The sequence below is a fragment of the Amblyomma americanum genome, chromosome 1 (genome assembly GCF_052857255.1).
Source record: "Amblyomma americanum isolate KBUSLIRL-KWMA chromosome 1, ASM5285725v1, whole genome shotgun sequence".
Taxonomy (NCBI): domain Eukaryota; kingdom Metazoa; phylum Arthropoda; class Arachnida; order Ixodida; family Ixodidae; genus Amblyomma; species Amblyomma americanum.
This window is the reverse complement of record NC_135497.1, coordinates 200,473,717-200,500,159: the sequence shown is the minus strand read 5'-3', so window position 1 is coordinate 200,500,159 and position 26,443 is coordinate 200,473,717. Positions and strand designations below refer to the sequence as shown.

At 48.6% G+C, this 26,443-nt stretch overlaps 1 protein-coding gene across 3 annotated transcripts in view; it reads left to right on the top strand.

Annotated features, from left to right (window-relative positions):
• Positions 1–26,443, top strand: part of LOC144114493 (organic cation transporter protein-like) — an 88,390-nt gene that overhangs the window by 35,011 nt on the left and 26,936 nt on the right. For all 3 annotated transcript variants that reach the window (XM_077648275.1, XM_077648276.1, XM_077648277.1), the window contains exons 3-4: positions 21,729–21,832; positions 26,294–26,443. The exon at positions 26,294–26,443 is cut by the window's right edge and continues 5 nt beyond it. In XM_077648275.1, coding sequence (XP_077504401.1) covers positions 21,729–21,832; positions 26,294–26,443 — 254 coding nt within the window. The remainder of the gene's footprint in view (positions 1–21,728; positions 21,833–26,293) is intronic.

The following is a 26,443-nucleotide window of genomic DNA, read 5'->3' as shown; positions in this document are numbered from 1 at the left end:
GCTACAGCTATTATATACTTTCCCTTTGAGTGATATCGTAAACATGAGTGCTACAATAATGCAACGACGGAACGTTTCTGTAGCTTGATGCATCACACGTGTATGGCCACGGTACGAAAAGGAATGAATAAGAGGCAAGGAATTTGAGTGCATTAACAAAATGTGTGCACAATTATTTAGTGTTTGTTTATCTTAAACATTGATTTATTTATTCGTTTACTTTTTGTACACCTTATAGCCAGAGGCCATTACAGAAGCGGAGTGAAAATAACATGACCAACGTAACAACAGAAGCATCAGTGCGAGCACGTATTGCAGGGTTCATGTGTAGTATTAGACAACTTATTACGCATATGCTGATGGTCTCCAATGGTGCCGATGGTATATAAGGTGACCCTATTCTTTTGACTTGCTCATAATGAAGGTGCGACACGCGATACTTTGTAATTATGCTGTTGACAATGCGGGCGTGGAATTATTTTTCTTTCTTATAATTATCGCCCACCCTAACGATGGCAATGAGAGACGATAAGTAGGTCGGGGATGAGTTCAGGTGCGCAGTTCGCTGCAGTGTGCGTGTGACTGCAGTTCGCTGCAGTCACACGCACAAAAAAGAAAGAATTAGTGGAGTAACGAGAGACAATGAACCTTTCGACGAGGGGAAATCGAGGCCAACAAAGCGAGATTTTCATCGCGGGGATACTAGCCGTGCGATTGTTGCTGTAAAGCATGCTGTGTTATTGTGAATGGGATCGAGAGATTTTATCAGCGATTCAGAGGTGGGGTCACAAATAGACTGCGCATAGTCTATAGTTTATTGCGGAATACTGTTTTGTACGCAAGTAATTTCTGTGTGACGAGGACGAATGAAAAATTACGACGGGTGTAGCCTAGCATGCTCTTAACGCTTTTAATTATTGTGCTGACCTCAAATAACCAGGTTAGATCGGAAAAGATATGGACACCAAAGTATCAGTAGAATGTGGATACAGTACGGGGTGCCTGTGGGACCAGGCAGTGGTTAATATCAACTTGCATTTGTCACTAGTTACACTCAAGCAAGGCGATCGTCTTGCATGAACCTCGGCCCCGGAAGTAGCATAGCGGACTCTTCCCGGTGTACACAGTCAGTTCCTGCAGGTAAAAACCCTTGAAAGACCTCGAATTCACGTTCTTATAACTGCAGAATTATCCAAAGCAACTGACTGTGTCATATTGTAGCCCCCAGAGAAGACAACGAGGACGGGCCGCTTGCTAGTTCAATGCCCGCTAAAATAGACTGGCCGCTTGGTGGCGTCAGTTCAGGGACCAAGATCTGCGTCATGAGAGAGAAAGAATGTGTCCGTTGTGCTCAGACCTAATAGCGAGTCGTAATGCGTAAGATGTGTACACCTTCGGGCATCAGCTGTTGGGATGAGCGTACAGTGCCTTTTCGGAGGAATTCGCAGGTGCCGTCGCTCAATCGGCGCAGCACCTTGTAGACGCCGAAGTGACGCTGTAAAAGCTTTTCGGAGATACCTCAGAAATGGGCTTCATATCCAGTCTTGTTTGCTTGGCGTGTAAACGAGTTCATTGCGGCGAAGTTTGTGCTCCTGTGTATCTTTTTGCTGCTCGAGTCTAATTTGCTTCTAGCAAGCTGGCGGGTGATCTCGGCGGGGGGAACGAATTGGGCAGCGTCCGTAACGAATGGTTTGGTTTTTGGGGGTTTAACGCCCCAAAGCGACTCAAGCTATGAGGGACGCCGTAGTGACGCGCTCGTAACGAATTGATTGTGTGCATCCGGTAGCAACTTAGTATCCAACAGAGTGGTCGCATCGTGGCCCTAAACCTAACGGAGTGAAGCGTGCTGCTTCCCACGGTATATTGCACGCAAATGTCAACACAAGAGAGTGTCTCGTCCCAGTTCTTGTGGTCGTAGTCAGTGTATACATGGAGATCATATCCGCAATCTTCGCGTTGAACCGGTTTGTAAACCAGTTCGTGTGAGGTTAGTAGGCAGTGATATTCGATGGGTCGTGCCACTGATTTTCATAATCTCTTGAGTAAGCTCTGGAGTGAACACTACTCTAGCGGTTGAAACGACCAAGGGCGCAACTTGATGAAGCACGGTGTTTTGTGTAATTCCTCGAGCTATGACAACTTGCCGATTTAGCAGCAGTGAGGGGCTTTTTTTTTCGGCAATGCCGGTGGTGCCGTGGTCGTTTTCGCACTCCACTGTCACAAACACGCTGACAAGCGGTGGTAGCGTTACATGGTCGTCAGAAACTGGCAGCTTTGTTTTGAGTGGCTCGGTATTGTTATCAAGGGCTTTTTGCGTCGAAAATGTCACCATTAGCTCTCGAAGGTTGATGGCTGCGCAGTACTCCTGAAGGAAATATAGTGCCAGTTCTGTGGAGCATTCTCGCAGTAGATCGAAGCACAAAGTGAAAGTGACACCGCTTATTTTTATTTTAGTCGAGCTTACACCAGTTGGTGTTATTAAGTGGCCTCCCGTCAAAACCTCTGTCGAAACCATTTTCAGGGCCGTCACAGACACTGCTACTCATGACGGAGAGATCTGCACCGCTATCCACTAGAGCAGTTACGTCGTAGTTGTCAGTGGACACTGGGATTTCGATGGAAGCGATTCCTCCTCACCTTGTCGTTGAGGCCTTCGGGGGTTCGGTCGCCGTTGTTCGTCGGGAAAAATTGTTCGCGGAGAGGTTGTTCTTGTTGGCTCAGTCTAGCCCCGAAGGATGCCTTAAGTTTTCCCGAGGCGGGGACATGTCTTTGAACTTCCCAGCTAGAACACAGTGCTTAAAGTCAAAGGTCTCGCCTCCCCCCCCCCCCCCCCTCCACACCAGCATTGACAAGGAATCTAGACCCCCCGCGCTTGAATGTAGGGAGTGCATGAGTCCGAACAGGCAACCATTTTTTATTCTTCTGTCAGTGGTGCTCGAAACATTTCTTCTCTATCGTTTCGATCATTTAGCCGTGATCGTTAGTAAGAATCATTAACATGTTTCCTGAAACTTGTCACGGATAAAAATAAAAGGTATAAAAGGCGGGTATAGCACTACACAAAGGCTGGAAGAAAAGGGAAACGCGTGACCTCACACCAAGAGTCAGTCCAGAGCTCGCCACTCTGCTATAAAGGCTACCCAATAACAATGGGAAACACAGTGAAAAGTCTTCTCCCAGTAACCTTCACGATTAAAGAAAGCGTCCAGCCTCCCCAGATGCAAAACGGCTGAAAGCCGTTTAGAGCATTGTTTAGCGCGAAAGCACTATTATCCTTTTATCCATCAAAATCCTCAGGTGGACGTGAAGCCTCTCAAAGAGTCACGATAGGTAAGGAAAGGCGCATAACTGGCTCTCTGGGTCAGTGGACACCTCAATCGCGCTTTTAGGTACAAGGCGGTAGTTACAGAGAGATGTGCGCTGCGCGCGTTGGCGTGGACAAAGTTGGGGCAGAAACGCGGCACTGAAGCAAAACACCGCCGGTGTTCATTGGGCTCATTAGCATTGGCGTTCACAAAGTTGTAAAGTCCGTTGATTTTGAGGAAATGAAAGGTGAATAACTGGCTCCCTGGATCAGTGGACACCACAATCGCGCTTTGAGGCGCGCGGCGGTGGCGTCCACCTGCAAAAACCGTGCTTTCGAAGAATGGTTCGTGCTTAGCAATGCTAAACCACCAGCCATTTTTTTCTACCTCTTATCTTTCCCGCCTACCGGAGAAGACTGGTGATATTTCTGCTTTGTACTATTTGTGTGTATTTCCATTCTGTATGTATGCAGTTCTTTGCAGACTAAAAAGCCTCGAATAGTCGTACTGTTTGTTCACGGTCAATGCCGCCGCCACGCAGCTTTATCATTTTTTTAACGCGAGAGCGTCAGTACCCCCATGTCGGAAAAAAATTGTCTGGCGTCGGCGACCGTTTGAAGCCTCGCAACCGGAGCTGGCCTCTCCGGCAACCTAGGTGGGCCGCCTAGGCCACGTGACCTTGTGGCGTCACCACAACATGCTCACCAGATGGTGAGCAAACTTACCAGAGTGGCAGGCGGCAGTTAAATTAACGACTCGTCTCGAGAGGTTCCTCGGGAAGTGCAACCTGGCTGTCACAAGCCACCGATGGCAGCACCTGCCATCGCAGGGCAGTGGCTCTGATGTGGTGTGAGGACTCCCAGCAGTCTATGAATGTAAAGTAGAGAATAAATAATTCTGCACATATGGGCATAAATTCATTAAAGCTATTGCCTCCGCCCTTAGGGCGGAGGTTAAGTCTTATTTTGCCTATACCTTTGTCTGAAGCCTGCCTGACCTTAAAAGCCGAGGCTCTAACGAAACCGAAACCGAAGTGAAAACCAAAGTGCTAGCGAATGAAATTCGCATTTGGGCTAACTATATACGCTAAATCGTCCACCATTTTTTTTTTCAAGCATGTTGCGCATATAAAGGGCTCAGCTACAGCTCCAGGCTAGAATCCAGCACTCCAACGAGACAGTGAAAGCGTACGTCGAAGAAATTGCGTACCTCTTCTGTCGTGCTGACCTCGAAATGACAGAAGAAAATAAAGTGAACCTCTTGATGAGGGGTGTCAAAGAGCAAATTCTTGCCAGACGCGTGCGTGATCCCCCGGTGACCGTCACGGATTTTGTACAGGGAAGCAAGCACTATCGAGAAGACCCTGGACGCTCGGACCCGCCAGCACAACCGCCCGCCTCTGCCCTCCGCAGTCCACCTGGGCAAAACACCTACCCGCAACTGCAAATTGAGCGAAATTATATGTGAAGTCGTCTGAGAAGAACGGCGCCGTCTGCTACCAACACCAGCGCAACCTCGTCACAACAATGACGGATACTATCTATGAGGAAGCAAGGCAGGCATTCGGCTTTCCTCACATAACGGCTTCTACCCAAGAACCCATGGCCATGACGTACGTTGCCGTGGTACGCAGCCAAAGGGGTCCCGTTAGCCTGTCTCAGGATCCCTATATGAGACTCCTACGGCCACAGCCTCCCACCCGCCCTGCCATGCCTCGGTAATCCGCACCAAGCAAAGCGGAGGACTCCCGACCAACGCCGCCCACTCTGCTTTCACTGCGGTGAAACCGGCCACATCCTTCTCCACTGCTCGTACAGGCGAACGGGACTTCGTGGCCTTTCCTTTGACGCTTCACGGCCGCGCGCCGGCCAACGACCACGGGAGGTCGACGACTGTATACCTGCGTCGCGATTTTCCCGCTCACTACCGCCGTTCCCTCGCGCTTCCAGCCTCCGTAGGGGAAACTAAAGCGAGGTGAGGGGCTCACGAGCGAAACTCAACATCCTCCACCGACGCGTGAAGACGCCGCCCCTAATACGCTGACGACGCATACAGCGACAATCTAGACTACGACGCCGCCCGACTACAAATTGACGCCGCCGCCAAGCGAAATCACATCCTACCCCAGCCACGATCACAGCACCCGTAGAAGCCGAAACCGGACTCCAAGACCAACTCGCAATTCGAGGACACGAACCACCGACCTTGAAGTGGCTCTATTGCGTCTAAAACCGTATTACGCGCGCTAAAGGACGCTGCGTTTTCATTTTTCAATGTTTATTTTGTACAGTCGGGGTTTTTTTTGCTGCGCCTTTTGTTTTGTTTTAAAGCATCAGGTCGATGCTTCTTGAGAAGGGAGTAATACCGCGAATCTTTGTACTGTTTGTTTGTTCACACTCAGAGCCTCCAGCACTCGCCTTTATCTCTTTGTGACGCGAGATGTGACTATAGTCGGGTACAACTTTAGAAGACAGGAGAGGCCCCGCCCAGATGACCGAAGCACAGCAGCCAATTGCCTCCGCGACTAAAGAAATACTCCCGCTCAAAAAATTGTTACTGCTTCTAAAACGCGTATTTCTCGGAATAAATAAGATTTGCGTACCTTGATGAGTGGTTTGGTAAAACTATCATGATGGAGATGCTACAGCACATGCCGGATCGCGAGAGAAAAATAACTGCGTGCCTTCTACAACGCTGTGCGTCGTCTGCTACGGAGCAAGATCGACGGCACCGAGCGTCACTCGAACGACGCCCTGCTAGACACTCGGCTATCTTATACTGCTGGCAACGATCGATCGTTTGCGCGCCGAGCTGTTTCCTGGGATCGTGTTTCCAGACGAAGCGCAGCGCAATGTCACCGATGTTCGCTGTAATCTTTTTTCGTCGGCTCACGGCTCAGAACAAACGCACACGGCACAAATGGTGCATCGTAAGCTCGCAATAATATTTCCGGCATGACAGACGCCCACAAACAATTCGAATTCACTCTGACGAAGGGAGACACACACAGTTGACGCGACTCAGCCCATTTCGAAGCGAGGGCGGCCATGTTTTAGGCATGTTCTCCTTGGGCGGGGCCACCGGCCGTCCGGCTTATGACGTCACCTAAAGTGCGCGCCTATTGGCGGAGGCTCGTGTGCATACGCCTTTGAGGGGCAAATGCCGCTGCCTTCTAAAGTTGTAACCGACTATAGACTTATCTCGAATGATCGCAGCCACGTGCAACGGCTTCCATATTGTTCTAGATTGCAATTAAAACAGCATCCAACGTGAGGCAGCACATAGCAGAGACACGACACGAGGCTGGTCGTGTCTCTGCTATTTTTGCAATTTTTTGCTAATATTGCTATTTTTTTGCATGACATGTGTAACTCGAGTTGCCCTCTAGTCTATTTCTATCCAGCTGGGTGTTTGCCGCTAAGCGTCTCCTCGTGTTCCACACAAGAACGCGAATTTGCAGCTGGCTCCCCTCGATGAGGGACACAGTCTAGCCAAATTTACGTTGGCTCCTGCATGAGCTGTGCAAGCATTGCGACCGCACGGGTCGAGACCGGGCGGTGAGTCGCGGCCGACCGCGGCTCGCAGATCACCTTTTCTCTTTGGCCCATGCTCTTTCGGGGCTAACCGTACTCACAGGCGAACGTTAAGAATGGAATCTAACGGAAAGAACCGCTGAGTCATCTGATTTCAAAACCATTACATGCGTTCCCTGCATTGCGTACGGACGACACGACGAAAGCAAGGAAATTGAGCACACAAATCAGGTTGCTGAGGGAAAGGCGACTTCATGGCGATTTTATGTAAAACAGGTCGAGATCTGAGAGCTACTGCGGCCTTTCGTCAAAAATGTTTCCTTTCCTCAGAACACGTGCTTTCGCATTCCTCCACGTAAGCAGACTGAAGTGCCCTCAGAATTTTGTTTTGTAAACGCTCGGGGAAAAAAAAAGAGTGTATAATAGGAGGGGGTTGCATTGGCAAAATAGAGGTAGTCAATCGTACAGCCTAAACGCAAGAACGAATTTACCTTGGCTGATTTCTGAAGCAGTCCTCCTTAATGCGCTATATTGGCTTCATTGATGCGCCCGCTCTGGGTCATGAATGAAAGGAGCCAGTACACCACCTGGCTAATACGCTTTGAGGGACCAACTCCTTGCCAACGAGTGTGTGATAAGCCACGTAGAGAACACAGTGAGAAACGTGCCGTGCTTGAACGCCGGTTCGGTCAGCAGTCGAGGAGAAGCCAGAGTAGTCGCTGCTGTAGTTTTCATAGGAGGCAGGCATAAAAAATACGGAGGGCACTTAAGTCTGATTACGCTCTGTGAAGGCGAAAGCATCAATGTCTCATCGGTAGTATATATGTCGTCGGTTGGAACCCCTGTCGTGAGCTATCCTCCAACTTGTCTAGTAGCTGTATGTTGAGTGCAACGAGAAATCGCATGACTCCATATGTACTGCAGCGGCTTTCAGACTGATCGGAAATGCCACAAACATTCGAAATCTTCACGTGCAGTGTAACAACTGTTTCAGGCTCCTGTTGCATTATAACTTTACGGTACCGTCTGTTGAGCCTGCTTTTTTAACGCGGGTAATTCTTACAGACCCTAGTTCTACCGTCAAACTTCCTAACACGCCAAGCAGCTTCGTAATCAGCCAATTGGGCAGAAACTGACGCATTAAACGCTTTCGAAATATAAACACACAGTACGATCGATAGCTTGATTGGGTGGTACGTGGTTCAGGGAACAATGTAAAAAAGAAGAAACAGGGAATATGTGCGAAACGGCTGCTGCATTCTTTTTAACACAGTGATATACATTGCCTGTTCGACGCTCCTTTTTTTTTTTTACTGCGATAGCATTTAGGTTGTCGTCATCCCAAAAAAATTTCCGTCTTCTGCGTAACGAAGCTCGCTGATTGGTCGAGAGGGTCGGGACGTCATCAGCAGCGCTAAATTTGAAATTATGACGACTAAAACATTGAGTACATTCCATTAGATTGTCATATAGGAATATACTAATCCGACCCACTAATTCACCTTAAGCCACCCTGTAATCAACCTTAATAACCCACTAATCCACCACAATCAATTTTCTGGGGTGGGCATACTGGTAAACATTTAGGGGTGGGCCAACTTCCAATGCTCTCGCATTTCTTCCTTAAGAATGTGGTGAAGAAGGCCCCCAGGTTTTATTGGTTTCGTTCGGCTTACGCACGTTGCCTCACGCACTTCACTTGCGATGGAGCCAGCCATGTTGGTTATCATTTTGCCTCAGTGTCTTCAGGCGCACAGTTCACTTTATCGACAATAACCCGCAGCATTATTTTCACATTTTCTTAGAAACTTTTTCGTCAACCAAAAACCCTTCTGTTTCCTCGAGTACACACGAAGGTAGCTAATGTGTATTTCGTTTTACGACCGGCTAAAGAGTATACTCAAACTGAATTTCTCTTATTAATAATAACCCGCCGGGGTGGCTCAGTGGTTAGGGCGCTCGACTACTGATCCGGAGTTCCCGGGTTCGAACCCGACCGCGGCGGCTGCGTTTCGATGGAGGCGAAACGCAAGAGGCGCCCGTGTGCTGTGCGATGTCAGCGCACGTTAAAGATCCCCAGGTGGTCGAAATTACTCCGGAGGCCTCCACTACGGCGCATCTTGCTTCCTTTCTTGTTTCACTCCCACCTTTATCCCTTCCCTTACGGCGCGGTTCAGGTGTCCAACGATATATGAGACAGATACCGTGGCATTTCCTTTCTCCAAAAACCTATTATTATTATTATTATTATTATTATTATTATTATTATTAATAAAGAGCCAGCCTAAACTAAGCCTATAGACTCAGTACGTAGAAAGGCAGAAGAAAAGAAAAAGCATTGCATTTTGCTCTCTATCTACTGTATTTTTTTTTTTCAAAATGCGAGAACAAAGTCGGTTCAAGGTGAGCTTTCTTCGGTCAAAAGAAAGAAAAAATCGGTAGGTAGGCTGCTCAGGAAACAAAGGAAGTAGAAAGGCAAACTCTATTTTCGAAAGAGACCGTCGTAGTGGTGTCGCATGAGATGGTCGGGGAAGGACTGCGCTGCGCGTGTCTTTGCTGCGGAATATGGCAGCACCGGTCGCCGAACTTCATTTGAGACTGCCCAACGTTCGTCGGCTGAGTTTTCTGAAGTTATTCGCGCTCAACGATTTGTATATAATCTCCTGAAGTTGGCTCTGATCGGTCAGCGCCTGCGTGCGGTAGTCTGCGGCCGCTATGCCCGCCTGTCCGCCGTGCTGCGTGCAGTGTCTAGTGAGCGCAGCATGCTGGTCGGTTCTCTCGCAGGAAAGAGCACCAGACCGACAAAGGGCTGTTCGTTAGTTTCATTTCGGTCATAGGTGGATCAGGCAGATTACGGAGACATGCCATGTCTTCCGTCTACGGACATGGCACCACTCTTGTATAATGCCCGACGATAAGAAGAAACGTTGCAACGCCAAGCATAGAACAATGTTTACGAGGTGCAAAACAGAAGTCATATATAAGATCCCGCTGACGTGTGGAAAGTGTTATATAGGACAGACTGGTGATTGTATTAATGAAAGGCTGCGCAAGCACCGAACAAAAATTGGTAGTGGGGAAGGTGGCAATCTTGCATTGCATTGTAATAGATGCCCCGGGAAGTGTTCCCCGCGTTTCAACCATGTAACCATTTTAGGCCACGGGAAAACAAGAAAGGCACGTGAAATTCTTGAGGCCTATCTGATAAATAAACATGGTGATGCTTGCGTCAGTTTTCTGTCTATTGGGATGACAACGAAAGAGATTGACTTTTTGGGGGATTAAACGTGGGTTGTCTGCTTTGGCTTGGCGCATGCGTGACGGTTACTCGAAGGAATGTGCACAATAATGATGTCAGTTGTTAGTCCAGCCTTGTCCTGTGTAGTTCTCCTCTTGTCCTTCGACTTTTTTCGGCTGGTAAAATTTATTCTTCGACACTCTTCTTCGGCTGCTGCGCTCAGGACGGAAGGACAATTTTGGCCCACTATTTTCTTGCACTGGTGCAGAACTCGATAAGCAGCTGCCGACAAAGAAATCGTCAGTTTTTGATTGAAGACTGGTAGCATTCAAACCGCAATTTAACCGAGTCCAGCAGAGGAAAAACTATTTTCCTGAAATTCCGCTCCTCGTCCCACTCGTTAAACACTGCCACCCAGTCGAAACTGTCCAGCCAATAGAAACGCCTTCAAACCTGTCACCGCGAAAAGCACATGTCTCTCCAATATGAAAGGGAATACATTTCGAACATTCTAATAATAATTACTCCATAATCATCTGTGGCAAACACTCTTTAATTTTCCTGTTTTCGAACTAGTCTAGTCCTTGACGTATAAAATATACGAAAGTCATTTACAACCTTAATAGAAAAATAACCAAGCAATTATTTTCGTGCTACCTTTTTCTCTTTCTTATCGGAAGCGTCTGCACGTAGTTATGCGGGGTGCGTGGAGTAGAAGCGGCTGGGCCCAACCTAGGAGGTGGATTATCAGGCTTGTCGTCGTAGATATCAATGTTTTCAGTACTGCTTTGGGCCTGCCAAACTCTGGTCGTAGGCCTCGTAAGCGGTGGCTCAGCTTAAATAGGAATCCTGTCCACACGTTGCGGGTCTGTGTCTCAGGTATTATCAAGACCGCCGTACATGAAACGCTATCCAGCACATCCACAAAAATGTCACCCTGTAATGAGGGAGTCATTACTCATTGGCATCCACCCAAGCGCATGCATACGGCTACAGAGGAAAGCTCTACAGCTTTCTCAGAAAGTTCGTAGTTAAAGAAAAATTCCCCCTTGTCCGAGGTTCGAACCCGGGGCCACAGCTTCACCGGAGCAGTCGCTCTACCACCCCTGTGCTCGCTTGGTGCCGCCAGTGAAAGGACCAAGCTGGGCGTCAATTACTCAGTTATCCTTCAGGTAAACGGTGCTTAAACTACTAATTTCGCATTTATCAATATGACAAATTCAAAAAAGCGTATTCACTTCCCCTATGATTCCCTTGGTCGTGGCGGTTGGCTTCCTTCGTACGTATTTAATATCATGATTAGCATCCGGCCTGTCGCATAGGCGCTTCACAAGAATCACAAGCAAAAAATAAAACTGCCTGCGAAGATGGACTCAAAAAAGCAACTCCAGTTATCCAGTTGTTGCCGGAAGACACATCCCGCTGGCTAAAGTCAGGTCGCCTGGAACGTGGCACCGCAGGGTATGCACTTGGTTTGCGCATCACTGGGTAGACACAGAGGAGGTTGAGGACACCGCAGCGGGCTACGAGAAGAAAAATGATAGCGAATGTCAGGAGGCAAAACAGTCTACAAAAAGCACAGGAGTTAATGACATCGCCGTTGAGATGAAAAAGAGATGAACTTCTGCGGCAAACGCGACGCAGACAACAGAAACCGATGGTCCATTGGAGCAAGCAAGCGAATTCCAAGGCAAATAGAACGTAACGGCAGAGAGTCAGTTTGGCAGATGAGATCAAAAATTTTGCGAAAACTGGGTGTCCGTAGCTTGCGCAAGACAAGGATCGTTGGAAAACATTCGGGGAAGCTTTTCATTGCAGGGACTGTAACCTGGTCCGTGATAATGATGATTGTGAGATTGATTAGCGAAGCGCCAAATTAGCATGGAGTGTAATTTGTTGAGTGAAGCAGTGAACAAGACAAAAAGTTAATTGGGCGAGGTAATACTTCAAACCAAGCTAAGTGGTATGCACAGTTCGTGAGCGTATTCGCTCGTCGATAAATAGCCCCTTTTAGTGACCTCTGGGGTCTCAGGCTGTTTGGTCCACTTCTGAAGTTGCAGGTGCATTCAATGCATGCGCTGAATTTAGTGGCGGTGACAAAGATAGCGACGATGGCAATCGCACCGAGACAAAAAAAAAGCTATTTGTTTTCTTATATATACAGCTTTCAAGCGTCGACGGCTGCTTGTTGTGTCTGGCTGCTTTCCGCAGTCTATCTCTATCTCGAGTATATTTCGCTTTTACATCGACGACGAAGGCGATCTGCCCTACCGTAGCTATTTTACTCGCCTGAAAACTACACTCTAAATGCTGCTTTTTGAGCAAACACGCCGGACATGGGCATCGCACCACCACTATATCTGTTATTAAGTGTAGCAAGTGAAATCATCAGTTGGCAGGAAACCTTAAGTAGAGCAGAAGTCGCGAACCCAGAGAGTTTTTCATCTTTTTTATTGACACAAAATGCGAAGATACACGAAAGAGAAAGAGCAAAATTGCAAAAACTGAAAAGTCCACCACTTGTTGCTGCGCCCTGTTGCTACGCCCTGCCTCCAAAAGTCAGAAAAAAAGGGAAGAGCTTGTTGCTACACCTGTTGCCTCGGGCGCCATAAGAGAAGTGCAGTAAAAAAATGTCCATAAAGACTTAGAGTGATGATGAGTGAAAATTCAAGAAAAAGAACGACGAAAAGCTCATTTGATGGAGCGCGGATGTGGTGCAGCTATCGCCGAAAACGCGATCGAAAGCACAAGTGAACTCGGATGCAAGAGGCAAACTAGAAGAAGCTGAACTGATGGTAGGTACAGAGTGTCTCGCCGCACGTTTGTCTTGCTCCTAGGTTCAGCTTTCACGGCATTGTCTTTGCTGACACCAACACACCGGCCATCTTGAGCACCATAGTCGCACTAATCACAACAGTGCGTATGGTCACGCCTGATCGTTGCTACACGTAATCCCACACCGGCACGCTTCCAGAGCAATGTCCGGGGAGGAAGAAGAAATGTCACACAAAAGGTACTAGGTCAAAGGCAAGCGCACAAGGCGCAGTTCAACGCGCACTCGCTATGAAAGGGTATCCTCAGCATCGTTCACGCAGCCTCGTCGGAGACTTGCGCGCGGTTCCACCGCTCACTTCTGTCTTGGAGGATCGCAGCACACTTGGCAGCGGCTGGTCCATGGCTGTCGTTTCCCTGACCAGCGCTCAGGTGCCATACGTGCATGTCCCGGTTCGCTCCGCATCTGACATTTCTTAATTGGCAGACGCAGTAAACACGTCGATGGCGACGACGTTGACGGAAGCGGCGTGTGTGTGACGCGGTCTGGCATCCATGCCTGGCTCACCATTTAGTGCGCACCGCAACCGGGGGCAGTGACAGCAAGGCCTCCACGGTGGAATAGCCGGCGTCGGCCTGCGCTGGGGGGAGGGCACCGCCGCCGCTCTGGCTCTCCGCCACCGCCTTTGTCCCCAGGGCCGTGGTGTAGCCGCCTTGTCCTAGGCATTCCGGAACAGGCTGCTGCTGTTAGTGCACGAATGGGTGTGGACGGGCGTGGACAGGCACGTGCATGCCCGGATGAACAGCCAAGCTCCACGATGATCCACTGCAGGTCGCCCAGGTAGCTGTTGGCGATTGCCTGGGCCCACACTGCTGTCTTCACGCTGCCCTCCATGGCTACGATGTCCAGCCAAGGCGCACTGCGACGCCGTGCCTCCGCAACGGACGCCAGCGGCGGAGGTGGCGTGGCCCCCACCTCCGCCGCCCGGCTTCGAATGCTGCGTCAGGGCTCCGGTGGCTCTGGGATGCACGCGCCCTCCTCCTCTTCTTCTTCACCTCAGTAAATATGGCACATACCCAAGCGGGGGCCAAAGTACAGTGGAGAATGCCAATGAAGTATTTGCGCGGGGAAAAAAAGACGTGAGAAGACTGAATCAAGCTAAAAATTGGAATATTGAAATGAATTAAAGAAATATGAATTACCAGGAATATAATCAAGCATTTTTGGACATGCGTCAGAATTTTGTATATACAGTTAACAAGGTAACCGATCAGTTGCACATATGTAATCATGAAGGTAGCTGCAAACGTTGCTTAACTGGAATCCCTTGGCGCTCGCACCGAACGAAAGAAATGGAAGATACAGAGGGAGTCCAAACCTCGAAAGAGGGACCTCCAAATACTGCTTTCTCTGAACTGCGAACTGCCGGCAAGAGAGGAGGAAATAATCTATCGTTTCAACTTGCCCACATGAGACACAAAGGTTTCTCGCAGCGAATTCGCATCTGCATAAGTGCAAATGTAAGTGAGGGATTCTGCATCGCATAAGCGCCATTGACACCTTACAAAGCCTTGATTTACACCACCGGACATTCCATGGGTACTTTAAGTGGTGAAAATCCACGGTATTGAGCAACGGATTACTCAAGCTGGCTGAAATATGTTGGAACCGCTGGAAGCGTGAAGTTTCTAACAGAATGAGGTGAGGGACGGGATAGATTACCGGAGCGCTGAGAGCTGACCTTGCCAATAAGTCAACCACCTCGTTAAAATAGACAACCGAGTGCCCAGGTACCCAGACAAGGCGGATCTCAGGCACTGTGCGCGGGAAGAAAAAAGCTAACCGAACGATTCAATAAAGATTTTCCGGAGTTTTGGAGAGAGACTAGAACTGAAAGGCAGCCTGCAAGAATAAGAACCCATGCTTCATTCCTGGGAATTTTGAGAAGAGCCAAACCAATAGCCAAAAACTCTGCGAAGAATATAGGAGTATAATCAGGGATACGAACGGAAAAGCTCCAAGCCAGATCCTGCGAATATATCCCAATCGCCGCCTTCTCACAGCTGCCGGAGGCATCAGTGGTGAGAACAGTATGATGAGGAAAATTCTGTAGGTGTTTAGAAAGAAGACCATTTAGGATATTTGCGAGCATATGTTTCTCATGGTATGGGAAAATATGGTCGTAATAGAAGACGGGGTCAGCCTGCGTATCAGCAGCTCGCAGCAAGGGGATCAGATCAACCTCAAGCGGGGCTAACAGATTCTGCGTGAACCTAACTTGCGGAAGCTGATAGCGTGGGCAGTGATTAGAGAAAAACAGGTGTGGTTGGGATTAAAAATGGCAAGGTATGTTGAGATATTACTGAGAGAGTACAAATAAAGTTATGTTGGGGGAAGTAAGAGTTGAGCACTTCCTGGGCGTACTACATGGGTAAATTGCTGGAAATAAAACCTTTGAATGTGCTTAAACTCACAGTAGCCTTATTTAAAAAAAAGAAAAAAACAACGAAACTAACCCCATGTGTCATAGAATGTCGAAATCAGCGTTAACGGTATATTTCTTTCTCCGGCAAAAAAAAAAAATCTAAGGACGATTGCAATACTTCCCAATACAAAAATTTGAGCGCAGCTCTGTCTGCTTCGGCGGCGCGAACGGCAGGGTCCTCTCGGCGCCGCCAAGCCTCCACTTCGGCACCACGTCGGCGGCTGCGCTTAGCTTCTGTTGAGGCGGCGGCGCGCACCTCTGGATTCTGGCGTCGGTGGCACTGAGCCCCTGCTCTGACAGCCCGTTTAGCCGCAGTGGCAGACGAAGCATTTCCACGGTTGCGTCGCTCATTCTTCAGAAAGAACTGGCTGAGACTGTATTGTATTATATAAGCAGATGGCTTATACTAGGTAGACAACGCTGTGACTGGCGTGGCCGACGAGGACAATCAATCGCGTGCAGCACATTTCAAGAGAAGCACCGTCCGCCAACGAAGCGCAGACTGGCGCGACTGCGAGGAGGCAGCACGTGATGTGCGTGCCGCCGCAGGCAGACCTACCCTCCCCTAGCCACCCTACTTCCGCGCATGCAGTGGTGATGGATGGATGGATGGATGGATGGATGGATGGATGGATGGATGGATGGATGGATGGATGGATGGATGGATGGATGGATGGATGGATGGATGGATGGATGGATGGATGGATGGATGGATGGATGGATGGATGGATGGATGGATGGATGGATGGATGGATGGATGGATGGATGGATGGATGGATGGATGGATGGATGGATGGATGGATGGATGGATGGATGGATGGATGGATGGATGGATGGATGGATGGATGGATGGATGGATGGATGGATGGATGGATGGATGGATGGATGGATGGATGGATGGATGGATGGATGGATGGATGGATGGATGGATGGATGGATGGATGGATGGATGGATGGATGGATGGATGGATGGATGGATGGATGGATGGATGGATGGATGGATGGATGGATGGATGGATGGATGGATGGATGGATGGATGGATGGATGGATGGATGGATGGATGGATGGATGGATGGATGGATGGATGGATGGATGGATGGATGGATGGATGGATGGATGGATGGATGGATGGATGGATGGATGGATGGATGCATGGATGGATGGATGATAAGGCTGAACCCTTGAAATGGGTTCATACTTCCATTTCGTACTGCGCCCAAAGAGTCCAGTACAACAGCGGTAGCTTTTTCCCGGCAGTAGAAGTAGCTGTGTCGGTAAGATTTGTGTTTATACTATGCAGCTTTTCATAGAAAGTGATTAGGCTACTGGAAATGTGCCTTGCAAGCGTCGAAGCTTGTGCCCGGTCTGTACGGTGGTGTGTTGTGCTCTCACACTTGAGCACAGCACTGTTCCTTCTATGTTTCTGTCAACTACTGCTTTGACAAAAAGAATAATAATAACTGGCAAGCTGTTGGTTGTGCACTTCAAGTGTTTAAATGGCTTGGAAGAACGTCAGTTTGGGCTAGATGGTGCATTATTTGAGACAGAAATGGTAATAGCGCTGCAATTAGACGTACACAAGAAAGACTGACACAGGACATGCACTAACTTCATCTGATTTTATTTACTGCAAGGCCAGCAAATATATGGAAAATTCAAGGCATGCGCAAACAACACCTACACAACAGGCATCAACAAAACCGTTCAAGATATGATATCTAATTCTTGAAAAGGCGAACCGAGGTATCACTCACGCAATCTACTCCCCTCTTCCTAATGTGGAATGCTTCCAGAAGCTCCCTCGCCTTCGTATCTCCACTCCTGCCCAGAATCTTTATCTCCCGAAGCCGTGGCTCACACTTCTTGCATTGCTGGCATCTTTTTTGCCCCGGCCCATGTTCTGCCGCACGATTACAAACGAAGCACTCCGCGCAATGCTGTGAAAGATGCGCACCTCCTAGATTTGTAAGCGATCTTGCGTGCTCGGCCGCGTGGTCATTAACGCACCGCGCGGCCGAGCACGCAAGATCGCTTACAAATCTAGGAGGTGCGCATCTTTCACAGCATTGCGCGGAGTGCTTCGTTTGTAATCGTGCGGCAGAACATGGGCCGGGGCAAAAAAGATGCCAGCAATGCAAGAAGTGTGAGCCACGGCTTCGGGAGATAAAGATTCTGGGCAGGAGTGGAGATACGAAGGCGAGGGAGCTTCTGGAAGCATTCCACATTAGGAAGAGGGGAGTAGATTGCGTGAGTGATACCTCGGTTCGCCTTTTCAAGAATTAGATATCATATCTTGAACGGTTTTGTTGATGCCTGTTGTGTAGGTGTTGTTTGCGCATGCCTTGAATTTTCCATATATTTGCTGGCCTTGCAGTAAATAAAATCAGATGAAGTTAGCGCATGTCCTGTGTCAGTCTTTCTTGTGTACGTCTTATTGCAGCGCTATTACCATTTCTGTCTCAAATGGCTTGGTGATTGCATGCCTGAACGGGCTGACCCCAGATAAGAAGGATTTCAACTATTTTTATTTTTTCCCCTATCTGTTTTGACCGTCTTATGATACCATGCTGGTCGAACTTTATAGAATCAGATAAAAATATTGCCCTCCGCGCTTGTGGTGATTGCAGGCGCGGCTGCCAAAAAGAGGCACGAGCCTACCTACGTCAAGTGCTCCATCGGAGTGGTTGACGCCGTTAGCCAGTTCTGCGGAGTTGTACATCAGATAGACTGGGTGTTGCGTCAACGACCGACTCGCGGAACATGCACAAAAAGTTAAAAAGAAAGATACCAAAAGTGCACATTAGTGGCTCACGGTCATTAATGATTGCAGTTGCGTTCCACGGCTTCTATAGAACGACGGTTTTTGGAAGAAGTGGAAATCAACCCGCGCGGTTGATTGTGGAAGCTTCGAGGAAGGTTTCGACATTAGAGAAGCAAAGAGATTACATCAGAGACACATTATTATCCTTGCATACACGGTCGAGCAAGAATTTTTTGTCTCGCGTCTCTGGCAACTCTAGATAACCTGGACTGGACATCTCAGGTACGTTTCCCGATGCTTGGCTTCGAACAGAACAAAGACTTGTTAGCTGCTGTTTTGGTCGTTACCTTCTGCGTGCTGTGTCGTAGCTTTGCGCTAACCTCCTTTGGAAACAGAAGGGAACTCCTGACGCAGCTTTTAATGTCGGACGACCGTCTCGCTGCGCTGTATTCGAAATAACACACACACACACACACACACACACACACACACACACACACACACACACACACACACACACACACACACACACACACACACACACACACACACACACACACACACACACACACACACACACACACACACACACACACACACACACACACACACACACACACACACACACACACACACACACACACACACACACACACACACACACACACACACACACACACACACACACACACACACACACACACACACACACACACACACACACACACACACACACACACACACGCACGCACACGCACACGCACACGCACGCACGCACACTAGCGAAGTCGCCACTGACGTAATGCCCTTTTAATGAAGGCTGAACAGATATGTCGCAGACTGCCTTCTTTCAGTGTGCACGTAACTGAGACCGGCACAATCGCGGCGCGGTTGGCGGTTTATTAAGAGCATGTTTGTAATATTGCAGTGTACACTAACCCCCCCCCCTTTCCCCTATGTAATGCCCTCGAAAGAGAGCCTTTAGGGGTGTACTGAATAAATAAAAATAGATCGCAGCGGGTCTGCCGCAGGCTATCCCTTGTTTTCTCACAAAATTCCAGGAAGAAACCGCGCGAGAACCTTGGCTTGGCGGACGCACTCACTCCTCTTGAGGGTTTCTTAGCGCTCTCTGCAAAGTGCTACTTATCACACTGGCAAATAAAATGGTTATTTTAAATCGAGAAATGATATGCAACAATAAATTAGACGCCGTAAAAGAGGTAGCGACGATTGAGTATTTCGCAACTCCGGAAAGAGTTACGTGTCTGGCAGCAGTGCCACCACATAAACAAAGATGACCGTCCTATCCAGGCCCGCGTCGACACTTTCGCTTGGTGCTGTGATTCGATTTCTAGGTTTTGGTGTAGAACAACGGCGCTTTGTCGAAGGCGAGCGTATTGTAGCGGCCAGCACCTTCTGCCTGATCGCACTGGAGGACCACACCGCAATCGTCGCCCTGTGCAGCTCTGTTCGTATAGACGTCGGGACCGCAGCGTGAGCAGCACCGGATCGCTCTCGAGAAAATGCCCCTTAAGAGAGCCCGACGCGCTGGGAGGCCAGTGCACATGCACTACCGGCTTTTCTTAAAGGTGCAAATACCTGCACGGCATTTTATTCACACAGCACACGGCGAATAAAATGCCGTGCAGGGATGTCCACCGAGATATGTGAGACAGTTTCTGCGTCCTTTCCTCAAAAGCAATTTTCATTTTAATTTTATTCACTGCTACAGGCTAATCGATCTGCGGTTTTCACTGAACTAACTGCGCATAGATAAACTTTCACTTCCGTCTTTTCTCAACTGCTTGATTGGTGAGACGCTGCATTTCGGTGCAGCCGGCTACGGTTGCCTCATCAGAGCAGCGTGAAATGATGGCATGAGAAACGCCCGCGCTGCGTTTGCTGCAAATCTGCATTTCCGTAAGCCACTCACTGACGCCGATAATTCCGAAACCACGTTTTGACGCCCTCTGTGGGGGCCGAGCCGCGTCGGCATTAAACCACGCGGTATTCCGTCGAACAAGCTGTTCCCGTATAGCTTTTTTAAAAGAAAAGAAAAACTAGTGCCATGCGTGATACAGAAAAATAAAGTAAGGAACTTAATCGAGGAGAACGTATGCAGGAGTCGTTTTGCGCTCGTAAGGGTTTACATGAACCAATCTACCTCCGCAGACTGATTCGATCACCGTCTGTGTCCAATTACCGACAGTTGCCGCTTATGTGAGCCCGATAATGGCAGGCAGCATCGCAACATTCCTCTTACGCGTCCCAAACAAGAGTGGATCTAAAGGGAAGTGGGGGGAGTGGCGGTTGGAGGTTGAGAAACCATGGCAAAGATAAATCCTGGAGATGGCGCCTATAGTGATGCACTGTCTACGTTTGCCCCTTTAATCATTTCATCGCCTATACTTGCCCTCGATTATGGGCCCAGCTCTGCGTGCACCGTCGCTTTGACACGCGGCCATGCTGAGCGAGAGAGCATCGTGGCTTGCACGTCGAAGGCAAGCACCAATTGCAGCAACGTAAAAACAGCTGTAGATACCACCGGAAGCACCAGGACAAGTTCAGTTCTCAATGAAGACGTGCCTACTAATCACTGATTACAAGGTAAGTTGATGATTAGCGGCAAGGATGAAGTTGTCCCGAGTGAAATGGTTCGAACAAAAGACCATGGTCGTGGTCACCTCCCCCCTCCCCCACTTTTTTTTCAGTGCTCAGTAATTTCTATCAATAACGTTCTCCAGAGCGCGTCGTCTCGTTCGCTCGGAAAAGGACAACATGACACTAGCGGGCCTTCCATCGAGAAGACGCACGAAGTGAAACTCTTTCGACGTTCGCTTTTTCGTTTTCTGTCTTTCGAACGACGACTTCACGACGAGTCGAGAACAGAGATGCCTTTTTGCAGCGCACGAGTAACGGAAAACTGAAGCGCGTTACTGTGATAGACCTGAAATCGGCCGTTTCTCGCGCGGGCCGCTAGGCAGCGAGCAAATTATCTGGTGTTGCGAATAGGGTACACTACCGAAAACGGCAGATATAGTTGGTGCCGTTTGCGAAGATGTCTAGGTTGCGTTCGTTCTTTATACTTGTGCTGCCTGGGAGAGGAAAAAAAGAAACTCCCATCCTTTCCGTATTCCCCCAGCGTCGCCTATTTCGTCGCCTATGTTGTTTATCCTAGAAATCTCGTATAGAGCTGAAGAAAAAAGCAACGTATTGTTTTAAAGTACGGTGCTAGGGGTGGTAAATTGAAATAGCAATTAAAAAACGTCGCAACCTGTCCACCAAGAAACACTGCGAACCAGCCGACGATATTACAGTAAACCCATAAAGAATGACAGAAACTAGGCATACGCAAGTAGCTGAGGTACACCTCCAGATACGACCTCTATACTAACATAGGCATATAATTTACAGCATTCGCTTGTTGTGGCTTTCCCGCGAAATTTCACGCTAAATGATCGACAGCAGTGCTTACAAATAGTATACGTAGCTGTTCTTATATGGCGACCTCCGTGGACTTCGCCGCCGTGAGTGCTTACTATTTTTGCGCTACGAATTATGGTCAGACATTTGGTCCGACATGGGACGTAGCTGGACCGCTATCTTTCAGCTAGCCCGCTATTTCTTTCCAGTGGAGCCTGGTGTGCGACCGCGCCTGGATGCGGTCTGTGTCGCAGTCAGTCTGCTTGATGGGCATGTTCTTCGGGAACTTCCTTTTCTCCCCATTGTCGGACCGGTGAGTGAAAGTCTCGAACATTCTGCATCTTGCACCACTAGCCTCAAGGAGACAGACCGAGAGCGCACGCAACCTTATAAGGCCGATACCGGCGAATCACGCCACGGAGTTCATATTTATATTAAATGCTCATCTACCCCCGCCCCTAAAGTACCGGAGCACGATATCACGGGATCGAACCCCGGTTGCGGCGACCGCATTTCAGTGGGGGGCGCAATGCAAAGGCATCCGTGTGCTGTGCGATGTCGATGCACCGAAAAACTCCCGAGTTAGTCGAAGTTAACCTGGATCCCTCCAGTACGGGGTCCCCCACAACTCAGGTTCCAACTCCGGCGCCTATAATGCATTATCAATAAAAGCCTGCAATAATTAAAACATGTCACGCGCCTGCGCGCACCTGCGCCGCGGTCGCCGCGGTCTCAGGTGCACCGAAGCTGTTTTATTTCTGGAACTCTTTCCTGAACAGGGCTAAGCCTTTCTGTTGGCCTCGTGGGTCGTTTTTCTTTCCTTTTTGTTGGCTTTCTTGTACGCAACAAGGCCACCAGCTCTCATTTAGCGATTCACAAGAAGCCGTCGGCGCTTATCTCGTCGCCAAATCAAACACGGAGTCTTTCCTGGAAGAGCGCGCCAGAGATACTGAGGCCGACTGAGTTTACTCGCACACTGAGAGCGGGGCAGTGCCAACTCCTTGACATCTTGGCGTTGTGCCAGTAAAGGGCAGTGACAACGCTTTTCCTCGGAGTGTTTGTCTGACCTGCTTACTTCAAGTAATGTGAACACCGCTTTTGAGCTGAATCCACGCAAGTAGGCGCTAGGTGTAGAATGCTCAGCATCATGCGAATAAGTGTGGACATATCTGCAAGATACCTAAGCGTAGCTCATGCGCTGAATTTTAGTGTGCGTGTTCCATTGCATCGTGTTCACTGATTCTTGTGCACACGGCGCCGATTTTGTTTGAATTTTGTCATTAGGCTGTTCACAGCGTGGTTTCAGTGACAGCAATGTGCTTCATTTTTTTTTTTGGACCGACACTGTTAAATCTCATTCGGGATGCGAAACTTCCCAAGAAGTAAGCCTCCTTGGTATGAACTGGTAAACAAAACTCCTATCCGGTGCTAGCATTAATACCTCTACCATAAGCTGCTCTAATTGTACGTAGCTCGGTGACATGAGAGCATGTGCGGTTCCTCGCGGCAAGTGCCGCCATGTCTCGCTCCATGCTGTAGCTGTCGCCATAAGGTCAACATAACGGAAATGGACCGTTATAATGCCTGCAATTTTTTCCAAAATGATAGCCAAGTTTACTGCGAGACAGTCACTACATGTGGGAATGCCGGAAAGTATACGTTTATCTTAACCCTTTAATCCCAAAATAATGAAGGAATCAAATAAAAAAATATTTATCTCCATATTATGCTAGATAATGCACGCACATTCGAAAGCCAACATAAAAAATTTGTTAGCGCCGCTCTAATTGATAAATCGGCATGTCACCAATTAGTAACAATTTACATTTGTTCCATTTTTAGCTACAAATTTGAGTTGTGTGAGAAGCAAACTTGTAAGCCTCGAACGAACTCAAATCCCCCAGGAACAGCATACAGGGCTTTTGTCAACGTTTTACCGAACAAGTCTCTTTTTCCCCTGCAAAAGTTCACAGAAAATGAAACACGAGGAGTTGTTGATCGCTGGCTGGAGGTCACATATTCGCGACCTCATTTCCTTCACACAATTTCGTCAGTCATGCCAAACATTTTGATTGGAAAGCGCGGGATACTGAGAGCATTCGTGAAAGACATGCGAGCGCAAAAATGGCAACACGGACGAGTAAGGGAACAGGACGAGCGCTGCACTGTCAACAGGATTTATTCAAGGAAGAGCGTTTACATAGCCTCTGCCCTTATCCATGCTCTTAATCGCAGTTGACAAACAATCACCTCTCACAGATGTGCATCAAGGAACAGCATTTCACTGTGGCGAAGAATGCACATCTGTGAGAGGCGATTGTTTGTCAACTGCGATAAGAACATGGATAAGGGCAGGGGCTATATAAACGCTCTTCCTTGAATAAATTCTGTTGAAAGTGCAGCGCTCGTCCTGTTCCCTTACTCGTCCGTGTTGCCATTTTTGCGCTCCCATGGGATTCACGAATACGCACCAACACTGAGCCCAGTTGCAAGTACTTCTTACTGAGAGCATGTTGACATCAAACTGGTATGAAAGCTCCGTGTTCTCAGTATTGCCTAGAGGGAAAACAGGGGGCACTGCACTTTGTCTACCATAGAGAGACTCATGACGGCCGGGAAGATGAGGTTTCGTATTTGGCTAGGCTATTGCTGAGCATCATAACGTGGACTCAGCCGTAAAAATGCGATTCTTCTCGAGGCAAACCTCGAAGAAATGCTGTGAAAGTTTCCGCACCACCTTAACACCTGTGTTAAATGTATTGTTGAAGTGAAAAACGCATCGTTAAAACAATTTCATCCGCACGCAGAGGAGGGAATGGTGACGCAGCTGCCGATTTCGAGGCAGAGTCCACGCTTTCGGCCAAACACTAGCAAAGCCAAGTAAGAAAGCCCGTCTTCCCGACAATAGCGCGGTGGATGAAGGGCTCTTTAAGCAACTCTCACAGACGGTGGCGCGAGCTTTCCCTCTAGAAAATATTGAGAAACTCTTTGGTTATGAGTACACAACGTGCAAACGGTATGTCGCGAATTCGAAACACAGGGCATTAAAAGGTTGATTTACCTGTAACTGGCCGGATGCATACTGAAATATTTCCAGTTAATCTACCGGGATAACTGCATTATAATTTATAAAGCAATAATTTTTTTCGCAGTTTTTTTTGCACAAAAACTATTCGACAATGTTCGAAATGCACACCCTTTGTTACTCGTGCTCTCAGAAATTCAGCCAAGTATACTACTCATGATTTATTAGAAACACTAAAGCCCGCGTGGGAAGTTCTCGCTTTTTTATACCAAATACTTTGTTCTTTGAAAAAAAAAATGTAATAGGATGGCTAACTATATTTAATGTTCGTGCTATAACGTTATCACCCACAACATCAAAACGTGCCTTCATCACTGACGAAGATTTTGATTAGGAGAGTCGTTCTGCTCAACGCTCTAAAGGAAGGAGAGAAAAATGAACACGCAGCCAATAAGAGGTACCGACGCATTCCGAAGCTGGAACGGTTCCTTCGTTTTCCTTCTGTGACAGCTCGCTTGAGTGAGCTGTCCCGAGACGACGAATGCTCCACTGAGACCACGAATGCCTCAACAGTACACGCAACCAGCGCACCCTCTATTCGTGCAACAGCGTCCTCTTGCCTGCGAAGGAGTTAAAAGAGCCTTGTCCAAAGTGTGCACTTGCTGATGCGCGGCGTATGCGCGAATACTGCGGAGTTGGGAGACAACAGCGAGCCTTGGAACGAGAGAATTTTCGCAGCCAAGTCAGTTGGAGCAGGCGAGCTCGCTCTATAGTTCCCATGCATAGCGGATGGATGGTTTCGGCGCAGAATTTTCTTCGAGTGGTTCCTGTACAAACCTCTGTCGACAGAGCACGCACGATGGAATAAAACTGCCTGTTCTAACGCGCATGTGCGAAACGCTGGGCTGGGATCGGCGCCTCACGTGTGTCTTGCATCCTCTGTGTTGTTTCGCAAGTGGCTGCAAGAAGAGCACGAGGCCTGTTGATCAGTGTAAAGGAGGCCACTGTCACTGCCACGTGCAAATAGGAGGGCAGAAAGACAAGCGAAGATAGGAGGAGAGGAAATGATTAGATACGCGTGATCATGAACAAAACAAAGCAGTGAAAAGAAGTGGTCATGAAGCTGCCGCTTGGACTGCTTTTCCTCTCCACGGGGACGAGTGTTTCCGTCAAATCGGGAGTAGCCTTGAATGGGTCTTCTTATCCGGCGTTTTCTGCATCATCGTGAAGTGCCTTTTATCTTTGACCCTCACTGCCAGCTTTCATCTTTTTTTTTCCTTTCCCAAGTCTCTCCGAGAGCCAAAACACGGATGCGCACTCGAATGCCTCGCACGCCGCTTTGGCTGAGTGGTTATGGCGTTCGCGGCTGCTGAGGCCAAGGGACGCGGGATCGAATTCTGGCCGCGGCGGCGGCGAAATGCAAAACATAAAACTGGCCAAACTAGGCTGTGGCTTAGTGAAAACATTCGGCGGAAGCTGTGATTCGTCGCAAGTCTCTCGCGGCGGCGGCGGCTGCATCGCACCGACTCTTCCTGCAGTCTCGTTGCTGCGGCGCGGCAGTTGAATGTCTTGGAGAACAGATGAAAGGTTTACAGCTTACTTATGCAACTTAGTCCGCATTGCAACCATGACTGCAATCCGCTTTATTGTGTTTTAGTCCCGCTTTTTCTTCAACTTTACTTCTAACCTTGACCGCAGCTTTTGTTCAAGCACATGACGAATCTAACGCCGCGCCTTTGCTCTTTGCAGGTACGGCCGAAGGATAACGGTCTTAATCACCAGTCTCTTGATGCTCATTTTCGGCGTGATGACGGCCTTCAGCTGGTCGCTGACAGTGTTCAACATTACGCGATTCGTCGCATCACTGGGAGTCGGAGGCATTCAGAGCACGACGGCCAC